This window comes from Crocuta crocuta, unplaced genomic scaffold (genome assembly GCF_008692635.1).
Source record: "Crocuta crocuta isolate KB4526 unplaced genomic scaffold, BGI_CrCroc_1.0 scaffold278, whole genome shotgun sequence".
NCBI lineage: Eukaryota > Metazoa > Chordata > Mammalia > Carnivora > Hyaenidae > Crocuta > Crocuta crocuta.
The window spans coordinates 1,579,309-1,596,919 of NW_027532173.1; the positions used below are offsets into that span (position 1 = coordinate 1,579,309).

Below are 17,611 nucleotides of genomic sequence, written 5' to 3' on the forward strand. Positions count from 1 at the left end.
TGAGGCTCGCCTGAGTGGAGTCCCAGGCCTCACCGACCCCGTCTTTTAAGTAATTTCTACACCCAGTACAGGACTGGGTCTCAGAACCCGGAGAGCACGAGTCACGTGTTCCAGCGACTGGGCCACCCAGGCCCCCCCGCAATTAAAAAGAATGCTATTAATCCTTGGGGCCCCTGGGGGCGTGGCTCACTCCGTTTAAGCGTCCGACTCCGGCTCAGGTCATGGTCTCGCGGTTCGTGGGTTCGAGCCCCACGTCGGGCTCTGTGCTGACAGCCAGCTCAGAGCCTGGAGGCTGTTTCAGAGTCTGTGTCGCCCCCTCTCTGACCCTCCCCTGCTTACGCTGTCTCTCCCTCTCTCTCCTAGAAATAAATAAAACATTAAAAAAAAAGATGTAACTCAGAAAATCAAACAGCTGCTTTGGCCTAGTGCACAGGGACGGCCAGCTGTGACAGGTCAGAGCCGACAGGCACAGAAGGGGGCGGGCGGTAAAGGGTGAACAGGGTGTAACAGTCAGTGTGCAGCGCCTGGTGCAGGGCTGTTCTTTCACAGTGTCATCCGCTTTTCTCACACACACACACACACACACACACAAAACAACAACAACAAACAGTGANTCCAGATAAATAAGAGCGTGGGCCGCCGGGCTGGCTCAGGCCGTGGAGCAGGTGACCCTCGGTCTCCGGATCCGAATCCCAGCCCCGCGTTGGAGGTAGAGATTTCTTTTTGTAAAAATAGTGGGAAGGAAAGCAGCTTCATCACTAATGTGAGCAGCCGGCAAAAGTGTAGTTAATCATTTCACTTAGGATTCTAGGAGTTGAGGGGTGTTGGCCTGTGCGGGTGGCTCTTATCTCAAGGTCATGAGCTCGGGCCCCACAGGGGGGTAGGGCTTTTTAAAAAAAAAAAAAAAAAAAAAAAAAAAAATAAAAACACNAGGAATGAGAACTTTCCAGGCATAAGCACGGCTTATTGAAAAGAAAAATCCTAGGGGCGCCTGGGTGGCTCAGTCTGTTAAGTATCCGAGGTCGTCGGCTCAGGTCATGATCTCACCGTGAGTTCGAGACCCACATCGGGCTCTGTGCTGACAGCTCAGAGCCTGGAACCTGCTTCAGATTCTGTGTCCTTCTCTCTCTGCCCCTCCCCCACTCGTGCTCTGTCTTTGTCTCTTAAAAATAAACATTAAAAAAATTTTTTTAAAAACCTAGGCATTTGAGAATTCAAGATTTTGTATAGGAAATGAGAGAAATGCCTGCAAAAATCATTGTAGCACTTGAGTGGTCTACACTTGGTGCAGTGTAGACTCCCACATAAAACTAATTCTGGTCTTCATCTGCATTTGTCAGATAATGGTGAGTGGCCCTGAGACGACCCCAATCCCAGCCTCCCCCACGGCCCAGCCACAGGGGAGTGTGACAGGGGAGCCACCACACACACAGTAAATTCTGTGTTGTGAGAGTAGATGTGAGCTCCCCGATTGAAGCCAGCTTGTCCAAACCTGCAGCCCATGTGAGCACTAGAGGTTAAACCGAAGACTGAGGCTGTAGCCTCCTCACAGAAAGTTCTGGGGATCCACAAAACCCTAAAATATCCAGCGGGGCGAGTCGCCTCTTGTAGCCGTGAAGAGAAGAGCAATTAGCCGACCTCCAACTGTGTTGCCCTTTTTCTTCTTTTCTGGGGAAAAGGACCTCGCAGTACAAGGCAAGGTGGGTGTGAGGCAGCCCAGGACGACAGGAACGCCCAGGACAGAAGCCCTGGAGGGAGCAGTCCTCCAAGTGACAGATCTAAATGTTTGAAAAGATAACTGAATTTGACTGAATTTAGGTGAAAACTGCAATTTCTTCCAGATACTGGAGTGTTGAGACTAAAAAAAAAAAGTCCAGTTTAAGAGAGAATTGAAAATGGCTTTTTTGTATAACCAAATGTGTACCTTTAAAAAATTTTTTTTAATTTACTTTTTGAGAGAGACAGAACATGAATAGGGGAGGGGCAGAGAGAGGGGGGGAGACACAGAATCCGAAGCAGGCTCCAGGATCCAAGCTTTCAGCCCAGAGCCCGACGTGGGGATCAAACTCACGAACTTTGAGATCGTGACCTGAGCCGAAGTCAGACGCTTACCTGACAGAGCCACCCAGGCGCCACTCGAATGTGTAGCTTTGAGTTCTCTTTTCTGCTGTGGTAGGTAACACAGTGTCTGAGCAGTTATATTAATAAAGAGCTACAACTTTTAGGGCACCTGGCTGGCTCAGTGGGCACAGAATGAGACTCTGGATCTCTGATATGACTTCGAGCCCCATTTGGGTATAGAGTTTATTTAAAAGCAAAACTAAACAAAACAAAACAAAAAAAACCCAGCTACAGAAGTTCAAAATGTAGCTCATCTTAAGTTGCTAAGTGAACTAGTTTGTTAAAGAGACCTAGCCAGTAGCCCCATCTAGTGGCAGAAATGTTAAGTGGCTACTTCTGTCATGAACAGGAAGAGCACTAATCTTGGTAAAATGAACTTTTTGGCCTCTTCCTCTCCATAAATGTCCAGGACTACAGTCACAAGCCGTGGCATGGTCTTCTAAAAGTAGAAGTTAGTTTTATGAAGGTTAGAACGATATTTTCACACCAAGGAACAAACTAGAAAATAAAAATATGTAAGAGAAATGTAGGGGCAGATATGCATTATTAGATTCAACAACAAAGATGTTGTTGTTCATGTCAAGTTAAGTCTTTCTATAAATGTAGCTTCTATCATAGTTCATCTGTTGGAATAACTCATTGTACTCGGTTGAATAGTGTCACCCAAAGTTCTAATTCCCATTCCTGTGAAGGTGATTTTGTTTAGAAACAAAGTATTTTGTAAATGTAACCAAGTGAAGATGAGGTCAGGATGGATTAGGTTGGGCCTGAAATAAAATGCTGGTGTCCCTGTAACAAGAGATGGCACACAGAAGAAAAAAAAAAAAAAAAACCTAAAGAAAGAGAAAAATGGGGCGCCTGGGTGGCTCAGGCGGTTAAGCGTCTGAGTTCGGCTCAGGTCATGATCTCATGGCTCATGAGTTCGAGCCCCGCGTCGGGCTCTGTGCTGACAGCTCAGAGCCTGGAGCCTGTTTCAGGTTCTGTGTCTCCCTCTCTCTCTGACCCTCTCCCTCTCTCCCTCTGTCTCTCTCAAAAATAAATAAAACATTTAAAAAATTAAACAAAAAAATACATAGATGAACTTTCAAATCCCTGGAAATGCTCTGCTTGACCAGAAATGCAGTATATCTAGCTCGCCAATCCCCAACTGCCAAGAATCTGTAATGACTTCCTTGTTCTAGATCAGGTCAGCTATGCACACCCAGCCAATCAACTTAAGCCAAATACACAAGTCCCTGGCTTACAATGGTTGGACTTACGGTGTTCTGACTTCACAATGGTGGGAAATAACACGCATCAGGAGAAACCATACTTGAAATGTTAAACGTTGATCTTTCCCTGGCTGGTGATACGTGGTCCATCCTACCTCGTGATGCTGGACAAAGCCCGTCAGCCACGGGGTCACTAGGGTCAACGACAGATACAGTGACAACCCTTCTGTCCCCATACAACCAGTCTGATCGTCACTTTCAATACAGCATTCAGTGAATTACATGAAATAGTCACCACCTTACTATAAAATAGGCTTTATGTTAGGTGATTTTGCCCGACTATAGGCGAATGCAAACGTTCTGAGCACTTTTAAGGTGGGCTAGACGAAGTTATGACGTTCGGTAGGTTAGATGTATTAACTGCATCCTCAACAATATTTTCTTTTTTAAAAACAATTTTGTAATGTTTATTTTTGAGAGAGAGACAGTGTGAGTAGGGGAGGGACAGAGGGAGAGGGAGACACAGAATCTGAAGCAGGCTCCAGGTGCTGAGCTGTCAGCACAGAGCCCGATGTGAGTCTTGAACTCATGGACCACGAGATCATGACCTCAGCCAAAGTCGGACGCTTAACCGACTGAGCCACCCAGGTGCCCTAACCTCGACTTAACAATAATCTCAATTTATGATGGGTTTATAAGGACGTAACCCCATTGTAAGTCCAGGAAGATCTGTGCTTGATCAACCTGCAGGCCTGAGCAGGAAACCAGAGACCCCTGAGTCAATTGTGCCTTGTTTCCAAGCTGCTGTTTCTGACAGTTTGAAAATCGCTTCTAGGCCGTTTGGCTAACATCAAGTGTAGGGCGAACTCGCTCTTGCCGCAGATCCCCTAGAAAGCCCTGCTGCGTTTGAGGCTCTATACTTCCCTGATCCTTGGATTGTTTTTTTCCTTGGACATCAAACTTTTTACTAAATTGTTTTAATTTTGTCATTGGAAACCATATATCTGAGTAAGAAAATGATTACAGTAGGAAGATGCCTAAGACCATCGTAGAAGTTTCCTAAAAATACTTTCCCCTGATTTATCTTGGGATCTAGAACAAAAAGGTACAAAAGAAGCTATTTTAGGAAGTTCTTTTTCATATAATTTTTTAAAGTTTATTTATTTGAGAGAGACAGAGACAGCTTGAGTGGGGTAGGGGCAGAGAGAGAGGCAGGGAGACTCTCAAGCAGGCTGCCGGCTGCCAACATAGAGACTGAATTCACAAAACCATGGGTCATGACCTGAGCTAAAACCAAGCGTTGGATGCTTAACCAACTGAGCCCCCTGGGCGCCCCTGCGAAGCTCTTAATGGGTGTAAGACTTGTTCCCAGAATGACTTGCGGATTTGCTACATGTTACTCCACCTTTAGAGGATGATGGGTCTCAATAGTGGTTCCAAGCCTATCAATTCACTTTTACACACAACACTTCCCTGACTGAGCAGGAAATTGCGCTAGTGAGGGAAATTTTTAAATGATAACAATCCTTTTAGGTTTGGAGTGATGCCTCAGCCATAGGCTACAGAGAATGGCCTGATTCACATCTTCTGGTGTCTGAGGCCTCAGACAAGGAGGTATAAGCTGAATTAAGTAAAAAGTTGGAGGTACGTTGGTTGTCCAAAAATGTCACAGACTTAGAGCAAACCTAATTCTTCTGATCCCTACTCACCACCCCGCATATTTAGCTTACTTCAAAATGTAGGGCAAGACACAACGCAGCAGCCACCTCAGATGGCCCAAGTATGGCATCAAATGTTTATTCATTCAGCAAACACAGTAGAAGTAAAGGTAAACAAAGGTCAGATTCTAGACATAAAATAGAAGTAGAATTAATAAAGTGGGGTGGGGAGGGGAGCAAGAGAGAATTAGGTCAAGGTTACTGACCTGGGAGACCGAGTTAGGTCCTAAATAAAGAAAGTTTGTGACACATGATAAAATGTTTACGAACGAGTTGGAAAGACAGGATCCTGGCAGGGAGAGGCTGGGCGGGAGGCGGTCGGGAGCATTAACATGGAGTCGGCGGTGGAAGTGAGGGAGTGGATGAAGTCACTCCGGGAGATCATGTGGCTCAGCAAGAGGAAGGAGTGGAGAGGAAGCTGTGGGGTGTGCAGGCAGAGGAGAGGCCAGGGGGCGAGAGAGGTGAGCGTGAGATGAAGGGAGAATGGTATCTTTGACACCAGGGGTTGAAATAAATTCACTCACTGTATGCAAATGCTGTATTGGAACTTAAGAAACAAAGCAAATTGAGCGAAGGGAAAAAAGCAAAGAGAGAGAGCAACCAAGAAACGGACTCAACTAGAGAGAACACACTGATGGTGTACGGGGGTGGGGGCAGGTGATGGGGATGAAGGAGGGCACTTGTGATGAGCACCAGGTGACGTATGGAAGAGGTGACTCAGCATATTGTACACCTGAAACTAACATCGCACTGTTAACTAACTGGAATTTAAACAAAAACTTAAAAAAAGAAAAGATGGGGGGCACCGGGTGGCTCAGTCAGTTTAAGCGCCCGGCTCTTGATTTTGGTCTAGGTCATGATCTCACAGTTTGTGAGCTCGAGGCCCATGTCCGGCTCTGCCCTGACAGCGTGGAGCCTGCTTGAGAGTCTCTCCCTCTGCCTCTGCCCCTCCCCTGCTCTCTCTCTCGCCCTTTCTCTCTCAAAAGTAAATAAACATTTTTTTTTTTAAAGATGAAAATGCTGTAAGGAGATCGGTAAGAGAGTAAGAGGAAGATTGAAGATGAACCGTTGAACCTTTGATGAAGCAACAGGGAGGTCACTGATGACCTGGGCCAGGGGGCCAGTGCAGACACGGGCAATGAGCACTAAGTGGGAGAGAGAGACCGTGGGCTAGTCTCTCAAGACAGAGATGATGGAAGGAGGAAAATAGGGTTGCATCCGAACAAGGTAGTGGAGGAATATTTTTAAGGATGGTGGGCACTTGACCATGCCTGTACGCCAGTGGGTCTCAAACTTAGTATATATCAGTGTTACCTGGAGGCCGTGTTGAAATTCCGATTGCTGGGTCCTACCTGCTATGTTCTGCAGATCTCGGGTAGAGCTCAAGGATGTGCTCTTCCAAGTTCTCAAGTGTGGCGCTGCCGGTCTGTGGAAATCTTTAACAACCGCTTTTGTAGGCTAAGGACGAAATAATCAGATGGATGTTTGGAAGGTAGAGGAAATGTAGGAATTTTTGGAGCAAAACACGGGAAGCAGGAGATGGGTTTTAAATAGTTTGTGACTAAGAAGTGAGAGATCTCTTCCTCTGAGACAGGTAGGCAGGTGAAGATGTGCACCCATTAGAGGTAAAGCCTAGTGGTGGAAGGAAGGCAAGTTATGAAAGTTCATGGCTGAAGGCCTCATTTCCTCTGCTGATTTGCTCAAAGGAAGGTCATGCCCTGAGAATGGAGGAAGTAAACACTTAGCAGTCCCAGGAAAAGGACCTTGTCAAGATATTCCCAAACTCCACTCTTTCCCAGAGGCCTAATACTTGAGGTGTGCTAACAAGGAGTGTTAATTTTCAAACCTGGCTCATACAACGTATGTGCAACAGGTTTCTTTTTGCACTCCAGGACAGGATCCCACTTTTGACATTTTGGGCACTTTTTTTGAGAAAAGAGTTATATGAATGAAATTACAAATTTGTCCTTTTCAATTGGATTCTTTTCATGTTGAGTTGTAGGAGTTCTTTATTTTGGTTATTAACCGCTTGTCAGAAATATCATTTGCAAACATTCTCTCCCATTCAGTAGCCGCCTTTTTGTTTTGTTGATGGCTTCCCCTGCTTCACTTTGGTATAATCTCAAATTTTATGGTTTCAGGTCTCACATTAAGGTCTTTAATCCACTTAATTTTGTATGGTATAAAAAAGTGGTCTAGTTTTTCCAACACCACTTATTGAAGACTGTCCTTTCCTCACTGAATATTCTTGCCTCCCCTGTCACAGACTGATGGTATAGGCATGGGTTTATTTCTGGGCTCTTTATCCTGTTCCATTGATTTACATGTAACAAAACACATAACACACTTTTTTCATATCCAGGCTTTGTTGTTCCATCTATAGGGCGTAGGAAGATTTGGGATAATTCTCAAGGGCGTTAAGATTCTCAGAATGGTAAATGAGCACTGGCTTCAACCTAAAGTCACCAGCTGCAAAGGCTCCTAACAAGAGTCGGACTGCCCGTTGAAGCTTTCGGGCACTGTCTCCTCCTCTTCAGCTATGAAGTTCCTGATGGGACCTTCTTCCAGTAGGCGGCTTGTGTCGTCCACACTGAAGATCTGTTAAGTGTAGCCACACTCATTAATTTTCTTAGCCAGACATTCTGGATTCCTGGCTGCAGGTTCTACAATGGCACTTATTGCTTTATCTTGAACTTTCATGTTATGGAGATGGTTTCTTTCTTTAAACCTTATGAAGAACTTCTGTTGGCTTCAAACTTTTCTTACACAGCCTCCCCACCTCTCTTGGCCTTCACAAAATTGGAGTAGGCTTTGGCTTAAGGAACTGTTGCTGATTTTATCTCCTATCCAGACCACTAAAATTTCCCCCTATCAGCAATGAGGCTGTTTGGTTTTCTTATCATTCATGTGTCCACTGGAGTAGTAGCACTTTTCATTTCAAGAACTTTACCTTCCATTCACAACCTGCTGACTGTGCCAGAAGCCTAGCTTTTGGCCCATCTTGACTTGCGACCTGCCCTCCCCACTGAGCTTAATCGTCTCTAGCTTCTGACTTAAAGTGACAGATGTGTGATTCTTCCTTGCACTTGAATGAAAGGCCACTGTAGGGTTTATTACTTGGTCTTAGATGGAGGAGAGGGAGGCAGGGAAACAGCCAGATTGGTGGAGTCATCAGAATATACACATATTTATGGATTAAGTTTGCTGCCCTTACATGGGGGCAGTCTGGGGCACCTGAAACCATAACAAAAGTAGTACCAAAGATCACTGATCACCAGAACAAACGTAATGAATAAAAACCTTTCAAATATGCAAAAATTACCAAAATGGGACACAGATATGAAGCGAGCAAATGCTAACAGGGAAATGAGGTTGGGATGCCACAACCCTTCAATGTGTAGAAAACTTACATGCAGAGTGGAATGACGTGAGGGGCGGTGAGGTATGCTGAGGCAACATTCCTAGGGCCCTTCCCAGGACCTGGGCAAGTTAGAGTTACCATGAAACTCAAGCTTCTGGGCCCCTATCTCTAGGTTTATGTGAGTCTTCTACTGACACCATACTTTGCTTTCCAAGTCAACTCCCTGCCCCCTCCCAATCCCTGGTCAAGTCCAAAGTTGAGTTTAGGGTCATTATGAAGTACAGTAGACTTAATGTCTGTGTCTCCCCAAAAGTCATACTTTGAAACCTAATGCCCCGTGGCGTGGCATAGTCGGAGGTGGGGCCTTCGCTTGGGGAGGGGAGGGGAGGCAGGGCCTTCGTGAAGGAGTAGGGCCCTGACGAAAGTGGCCCTGGGGAGATCCGTCAGCCCCCCGGCCCCCAGGTGAGGCCACAACCACAAGGTTGCAGCCCGCGACCCGGAACAGGCTCCTCACCGGAACCAACCGTGTGGGCACCTTGATCGCGGACTCCAAGCCTCCACAAGTGTGACAGACACACTTACAAGTGGTTTATAAGCCACTCAGACTGCCGTACTTTGTGAACACACTGTCCATCCTCATAACCTTATTACTAATCCCTAGATTCAGAATTTAAATACCTCACACATTTTCAAATAAACACAAGACATGAGATCATTCATTTTATACCTTTTTGCTCTTATCTGATATAAAAATTCAGTGTGTGGTTATGACACAGCCTATCTAGCCTGATGAAGGAAATGTGCCAATCACTTTCAGGTCTGAAATTTTCTCCCTTTTCCAGGCAGGATAACCATATGCTACCACCAACGGAAGGAGCTACATTCACGAGAGCTTTCATTTTGGACTAAACCTTAAAATCTACAAGAAGTGGGTTACTCTTCGTGTTTCTGATTTGTAAGGCTAAGACTTACTATTTCACCATGAAAGGCATAAGTATACCTATTATACAAATTTAAATGTAACTCTTAAAGAACTACATAATAGTAGAACATCAACATTTTCTGGATAGGTGAAAGCTTTTATATTACATTTTTATTTTGCAAGAAAATAAATTATACAACTTAAAAAATAAAATCCAAAAATTAAGCAGTTCATCAAAATATTTCAGCCTACTGCATACAGAAACTGCTACCATTTAAAACTGTACAGCATTATCATCTCAGTATGTAGTGGCACACATTCAAAATCGTATATACCATACGAAGATAGATTACAACGTAGAACGCAAATTTGTTCAACACTCCAGACGACATATATAGTGTAGATGACAGGAAAGCTCTCATGTAAGGTTTATTTCACAAACATGACCTCGGAAGAGTTTATAAGATAGCATCCCAGTCATTTACATGAAAATAGAAAAACCAGCTTGAGTTTAAGATAGCAAATCTTTCTGGAAAACTAGCAAATCTTTCACCCAAGTTGAATTTTGAAAATTTGCCCAGTGAGCAGGGCTCATGACATCCTACTGCAAATAATGCAAAGTATTTTCTAATAACTCTGGTCATATTTTGTATTAAATTCGATAAAAAGTAAAAATAAGAAAGCTAACATTTCGTTTTTGGAAATTTCAACATTTATGCACAAAGTAAGAGTGAGAGACTTAAATGAACAGGTTGAACAGGTTGACAATGCAGGGACCCCTCCAATAAATGTAAAAATTGGAAGACTTCATAATTTATTTCAAGATCCTCATAAATCATTGGTACACTAATGTTCTAATATTTATTTCACTGTGAGCATTAAAATGGTTCTTTTTTACTTTATAAATTTTGCTTCACGTCGCCAAACTCCGGCAATGGGGGCAACAAAGGCTAATACTGGCCTGAAGGCTCCATCTTCCCACAAGAAAGGGAGCGCTCTGCCTCAGTGAACCTCTGTGGCCTGGACTCCTCTCCCTGGTGTCAGGTCTCACCCCTGCTCGGGCGGCACGACCTTTACGTGCCATCGGAGAACAGGCGCTGAATAAAGAATACTAACTGCGATTCTGGATCTTTAGGAAATGCCTCACAAACTTTAATCCAGATTCCTTTTTGTTAATTAGCAAATCTATTGTCCAGACATATTTAAAGAAAACTTAACAATGGTATAGGCACCTCGTCAACTAAACTGTTTTCATAAACACCAAAAAGTAGGTAAACTTTTGTATACATGACAAGAAAAAAAATGATGATAACTGTAAGTCTACAGTATTTGCTGCTGTTCAATTTCCCAAAATACAATTAGGACATAATTAGCTATTAAAAAATTTATAAAATTGAATAGAAAACTTTGCTATGGATTTAATTGCCCACTTTTGCATTAAATTTTCCTTTATAAGTCAAAACATCATGGCTCTCATTCTTAAATTAAATGACCAAAAGATGAGAAATTCCAAAAATGTCCTAAGAACAATCAGAGCTCGAAGCAACCAATCTTCAACTTTAAAACACGACCTGTAACTTCCCCTTCAGCTCTTCTCCCCCGTGGGCATTCTCACACTGGGTAAGCAAATATGCCGAGACTAGCCGTTTCTTGAATGTAAGGGTCACAATTATTACAAAATTATTATTTTCTAAATTTCAAATGTACCCATCATTCTCCATCCGCACATTTAGTTCAATTCTCCACGACACACTTCGTGTGATACCTGATGTGTGCTGCCCAGGGCTGGGCGTTAAGATTTTAAGTTGGAAACAAAATCCTAATTTTCTAGGAGTTTTGGAACAGGCATTTGAACATCACTGGCGGACACCTCAGATGTGAATCTGCTCTCTGTCCCGGCAGCAGGCAGCCCACGACACCTTCTGGACGGGGACAGACTCACCGCGACGCTCATGTGACAACGCTGTCCACCGTCCACCTCTCGGAGCTCAGCTCTCCGCTTCCTCCTACCTCCAAAGTCATAGGTTTAAAACAGTACTTAATATCAAACAAGGTATAAGAGAATCTGAGAGAGAACTTGGAACGTGCAGCGTAATGACTAAAAATCGGCGTGAGAGCCACTCTTTCCCAACGGGGACGCGTCTGTCCCATGTTGGTCGCCTGGGTCCCCACGTCCCGAGCTCCGCGTCACTCTGGATATTCAGTTCCCGGTAGACCAGTCCGCTGCTACTTTGGATTGACTGAAAGGAACAAGGTAAGTGTTGCCTTCGGAACATTTTAAAAACGTTTATTTTTAAAATATATAAATATATATGTACATATATTTGGCAAGTTTACTGCTTATATTAAGACCGCAACAATTTTGCTCATGCTTTTCAGGCCTTAGGTTGTGGTTTTTCTCTTCCTCCTGGGTAAAGGATACTCACTCCTCTTTAAAACAGAACGTCTTCCTTTCCAGAAACCTGAGGCTGTAAATCCCTTATCATCAGAGTTTAAAATTCCACAATATTTCTGTGCTGCAGATCAAGTGATCAGTCACGTAGCTGTATGCCAGGACAGTAGGTTTCTGCCCTCCTTTTCATAAATTTGGAAAGAATAAATTTGGCATAATAAATATTAGGAATATAAATATTAGGTGTGTTCCTCAACACACTTAATATGTTGGTTTGCTTTGCGATTTTTTCTCTGCAACTTAAATGATCTACCTGTCTCCATAAATTTTTTTTTACACAGTTCAAGCAACAAATTAATATAAGCTTCACTTTTTCAAAACAAGCTCTCCAGCCATAGAAGATTTAAAAACTCCTTATTTAACAACAAACAACTAAACCTAACAGTCTCCTGCTTAAAAAGAAAGCCAACATTTCTAAGTTGGAAGAATCTTGTATCATTTTCAGGTCACCACGAAATCCAGTCCTTATACTGAAGCAGGGCGTGAACAAATAATGTGATGCTATTAAATACTTATCTTCTCACCTGCATCTGCCCCTCCCCCACGTCGTGTACACCAACTCCCTCTTTTGATCAAAAGAAACCAAGAGTGCTATTTCTAGTTTTAATTGCATTTTAAAAAACAAAACATAACAGCGTTATTCAGTGCACGGATATGTGAAGATCCTTCCTTGTGCAAGTACATTTTTGTCAGAGAGGAAAAAAAAGAGGAAAAAAAGCAATTAAGAACCCCGCCCTCACCCTTCCCAACTACTTCTTCCGGTGGGTATAAATCAAATCTACTGTGAGGAGTTCGTAACGGGCTCTTCATGAACGCAAGCTTCTCCACAAAACAGCATGCTGTTACCGGGTGTGCGGCACGAAGGGGCGCCGCCATGCTAACTAACGTGACTGGCAAAATCGAGTTGTTTTGTCAGGTAAGGCAGAGATTTATTTAAGAGTTATGTAATCCAAGTCCAAATAAACCTTCCTCCAGCGCAAACTGTTACAACCTTCTGCCCAAACACTCTACAATTCGGGGTCTTAGTGTTGTCCATGATACTCAAAATTATGCCATATATATGAAAGTGTTGATATCGGATTCATCTCTTCTGATGTATTTGTGCTCTATTAGCCATTCTATTTGCTCTTTTATCATTTTCTTTTGTGGCAAAAACATGTTTTTCAAAATTTCTACTAGTTCAGTCTGCAGCTGGGCATTGCTAATTTTCTTTCTCATCTTCATTATTTGTATGATAGCTTCCTAAAAGAAACAGAATAATGAAAGAGCATTAATATATACATTTTAAGTAAAACAACAAAAAATGACTTTTGTTTTACGTATTTCATCCTTTTTCCAACATCTACCCAAATGATCCATCACTAGTAGATAAGTCTTGAGACCAGCAGCTTTTACTCAACAAAAATACTTTTCACTCAGTGTAAAAGGAAATCGGATTTTGACAAATGAGGAGAAGCAAGATAGCCCATAACCTCTCTATGGAACACCACACTGAATGTTCTGGGGTGCTCAATTCCATTACGTTTTTCCACACCGTGAACATTTGAACAATGTATTTTACTTGTGAACACAGTATGTATATAATCTGGCACTGTGTCAAACATCATTTTAAGATACAGCCCTTTCCATCGTATTCAGAGTTAATTCTTCATGTAGTAGCAAATGCCAGACAGTATCTATTTTTAAAAATCAAAAATTACTACTCTTTATGTATTTATCAGAATAATAAACTGTATTTGCCTTAGATTTGTAACTTACTGATGACACACATTTAGTCAGTCGTCGTCAAGGGGAGACACAACCTAAAACCAAGGTTTTGCCCAACCTTGGGGGGGGAGCCTGGGTGGCTCAGTTGATTAAGGGTTCGAATCTTGATTCCAGCTCAGGTCATGACCTCACAGATGTGGGAATGAGTCCCGCATAGGGCTCTGCAATGACAGCATGGATCCTACTTGGGATTCTCTCTCCCTCTGCCCCTCTCGTACTTATGCGTGCTCTCTCTCTCTCAAAATAATAAACATTAAAAAAAAAAAAAATCTACCAGAGGCCACCAAGACATACAGACAGCTCTTTCAGCAGCTAAGACAATGGATGTCAGCAATACAATTTTTAAATTCCAGTCAAAATTAGCTCTGCATTACAGTTGGGATACCTACATGCTTTAAAATTTTTTTAAACATTTTAAGACAAAAAATGAAAAACTTATGGAACCAATATTGCACTGTGTATTAACTAAAATTTAGATAAGAAACAAATAAACACCAAAAAAAATCCAATTTTTTTCAAAAGGCAGACATTCGGTCTTAACATCACAAACCTGGGTTCTTAGTATCCGTAGCTGAACTATTCCTTCATTCTCTTCTTCTCGCATCCTTTCTGTCGTGAGCTGCAAGCGTCCAATCAAGTTGATTTTACCTCTTTTCTGAACTTTCGCATTTTTTCTATAAAAAACATTGAATCAAATATTTTACAGTGGAAGACCTTTAATTATAGCAACTATGTCTGAGAAAAAAGATACAGAAATTTTCTAAAGATTACTATACTAGAATTGTTTAAATGAAAAGTTACCAATAGTCAACATACAACTTTATTTAAACCGAACCATATGATTTCCCGCAAAAGCAACAAAGGTTAATAAAATATGGGTGACCACACGGCCTGTAATACCAAAGCTGATGTAATTCATCTTGCCATGAAAGAGCTTAGAGAGTTTGAAATACATGGGCTGTTATTCAGAATTAACATCTAAATGGATCTTAAGGGGGAAAAATTGCTTTGTGTGAATAAACTTCTTAGGGTGCAAAATGGTGTTGAAAGATGAAATGCAATATAATCAGATGCCAAAACGTATCCATGAAAAACATGTAAACAAGGGAACACATCCAGTTCATCGATACGTCTGATAAACAACTAAATGGCAGAAACCTGGCATGAGGTCGGGATACAGATACTTCTTATATGTAATGTAGGAAAATAATCATTTTGCTAACAATAAAACACCAAAGTTCAAACAAGGTATTTTTATTTTACATCCACCAATATCAGCCTTACATTAAACTGAACTCCTGGTTCACTGAGAAGAGGGTGCCTTCCGTAAAGTCTTTGGGTGAGTTGACTTGAGGTTCATACAATAAAACTTGCCGCTTGAGCTTTGGGAAAGCTACTAGAGACTATGAAGAAGAAAGAGAAAACAATTACCATCTATAAATGGTATGAAATAACCAAGATCAGTTTTCCAACATGGCTAACAAAATCACAATCCAACTTCTGTCTGGGGCCTCGATGGGCCTGAAAATGTGAATGTATGTATGGTGAGGAAAGGACATGGAGGGGGGTGGGTCACGAGGAAGGAAGCAGTAAATGACCTCTTTACAGTACGACCAGAGACTACAGCATTGGTCATACGTGATCACAGCAAAACTAACTTGCCAGTGACAAACCAGCTAATTCTCTCTAGACAATTATTTATTCTGGAACTTCTTCTTCTTCTTTTTTTTTTTTTTTAAATGTCTTATTTATTTCTGAGAGAGAGAGAGAGAGAGACAGCGTGAGCAGGGGAGGGTCAGAGAGAGGGAGACACAGAATCTGAAGCAGGTTCCAGGCTCTGAGTTGTCAGCACGGAGCGTGACACGGGGTCGAACCCACAAACCGGGAGATCATGACCTGAGTTGAAGTCAGATAAGTTTAACCGACTAAGCCACCCAGGCACCCCAGTCATAAAATCTTTGAACACATTCTCAGTATGAAATCTTTGGTCACATTCCTGACAGGTAATATGATGAACCATGAGATCATGACCTTAGCCGAAGTCAGACACTCAGCAGACTGAGCCACCCAGGCGGCCCTTACAGGTAATGTTTAAATAATCAACTCAACCTTTCTCTCCATCCCGGTTTTTTTTTTTAATGTTTTTAATGTTTATTTTTGAGACAGAGAGAGACACAGCATGAGTGGGGGAGGGGCAAAAAGCTTAGGAGACATAGAATCTGAAGAGCCCGACGCAGGGCTCGAACTCACAAACTGTGAGATCATGACCCGAGCCGAAGTCGGACGGTTAACTGACTGGGCCACCCAGGTGCCCCACCCCTGCTTTTTAAAGTTTATTTATTTTGGAGAGAGAGAGAGAGAGAGCATAAGCAGGGGAGGGGCAGAGAAGTAATCCCAAGCAGGCTCCACGCTACCAGCGCAGAGCCCATCGCAGGGCTTGAACTTAGGAACCATGAAATCATGACCTGAGCCAAGATCAAGAGTCAGGCGCTTAACTGACTGAACCACTCACATGCCCCAAGTCTCCCTTTTTTTTCTTTTTTCTTTTCCATCATCTTGGTAACTTGCTTATTTTCAATTTCTTTTTTTATCATGAATACCTCATTAGTCTATTTTTTTTCTTGGTTAAAGGTCATTTGCAGAGTGTTATGAATTCATAAATTTATTACAAGCAAGCCATCAAACATTTCCAGCTATGTAACTGGATACAACTTTAAAAACAACAACAAAAACCAACCACCCGGGTGGTTCAGTTGGTTAAGCGTCTGACTTCAGCTCAGGTCATGATCTCACAGTCCGTGGGTTCAAGCCCCACGTCAGGCTCTGTGCTGACAGCTCACAGCCTGAAGCCTGCTTCGGATCCTGTCTCTCTCTCTCTCTGCCCCTCCCCCGCTCGCTGTCTCTCAAAATAAAGACATAAAAAAAAATTAAAAAAACAAAAAACAAAAACAAGAACATAAAACAAACCCATAAAGTCCTTCTAAGTTCAGCGTCAGGGAGTTCAGTTGCAAGCTTTAGATTTTCAAAGCTGATTTTCTCTCTGGGTCTTTGGTTCCACGCAAACAACACAGCCAGCTGAAAGGTTGTTACCTCCAAATCGTATTGCCCTACTTCATTCTTAAATGTTATCTGTGAGAGAGAAAGTAACATAAAGGTAAGAATCTCCTCAGGAGGATTACCATCTCCCCACTAGATAGAACACCCCTCACATGAGATTATCCATGGTAAAGACAGTAGTGGTCTTCCAATATCCATCCTTCCTTTCTTACACGGTAATAACAATGGTAACAGACCTTCATGACTGCCCAGAATAAAGGCTCATCTTCCAACTTTCAAGGAGCAAAATGTGGTCATGTGACTAGTTCTGCCCAATAAGATGTGAGTGGAAATGATGGGGGAAACTTCTAGAAGTTGCTTCTAACGCAAGGAATACTTTCATCTTTCCCTTCCTGTTGGGCTGGAAGATGCCACAGTGGGGATCATACCAGATTCTGCAGATAAGAGCAATAATACCTTACATATGGCGATATGACCAGAAGCTAAGTCCCTAACAACTTCACAGACTAGATGCATGGCACCTGCTCAAACTTTCACACAGGAGAGAAACAAAGATCGATCCTGTTTAATCAGCTCTTACTTGGAGTCCTAGTACTTTCAGTCAAACCAGTATCTGAACTAACACACCATCTACTTACAATTCCATTTGACATGAGATGATGCCAATGTAATTTTCTACCACTATGATTTTTTTTGTAGAATTCTTCTACTTCAGGTATCAAGTCCTCCAGTTCAGTAGGAAGGGAGACAAAGACTTTCTCAGAGCTTCTTGACCACGCACCAGCATTCAGAATTTTTATATTAACTGAATCTGCTATAGGTAGGAATATCAGAAAATATGAAGTAAATAATCTTGAAAATGGATAAAAACTCAAAAGAAATTAAATATGTACATACTGGATAAGCTTTGGTGAAAAAGAAAACCCTAAAGATTTTGTTAAAAGTGTCTTTTTTGGGGGAAAAAAAAAAAGGATCAGAGGGACGCCCGGCTGGCTCAGTCAG

General features: G+C 42.4%; 1 protein-coding gene across 1 annotated transcript in view; it reads right to left on the bottom strand.

Annotated features, from left to right (window-relative positions):
* Window positions 1-9,478: 9,478 nt before the first annotated feature.
* Window positions 9,479-17,611, bottom strand: part of CUL5 (cullin 5) — a 92,973-nt gene continuing 84,840 nt past the window's right edge. Inside the window, 5 exon segments of the mRNA XM_077777437.1 lie at window positions 9,479-13,027; window positions 14,103-14,226; window positions 14,837-14,955; window positions 16,520-16,681; window positions 17,248-17,423. Of these exon segments, the coding sequence (XP_077633563.1) occupies window positions 12,833-13,027; window positions 14,103-14,226; window positions 14,837-14,955; window positions 16,520-16,681; window positions 17,248-17,423 (776 nt within the window). The 3' untranslated portion in view covers window positions 9,479-12,832.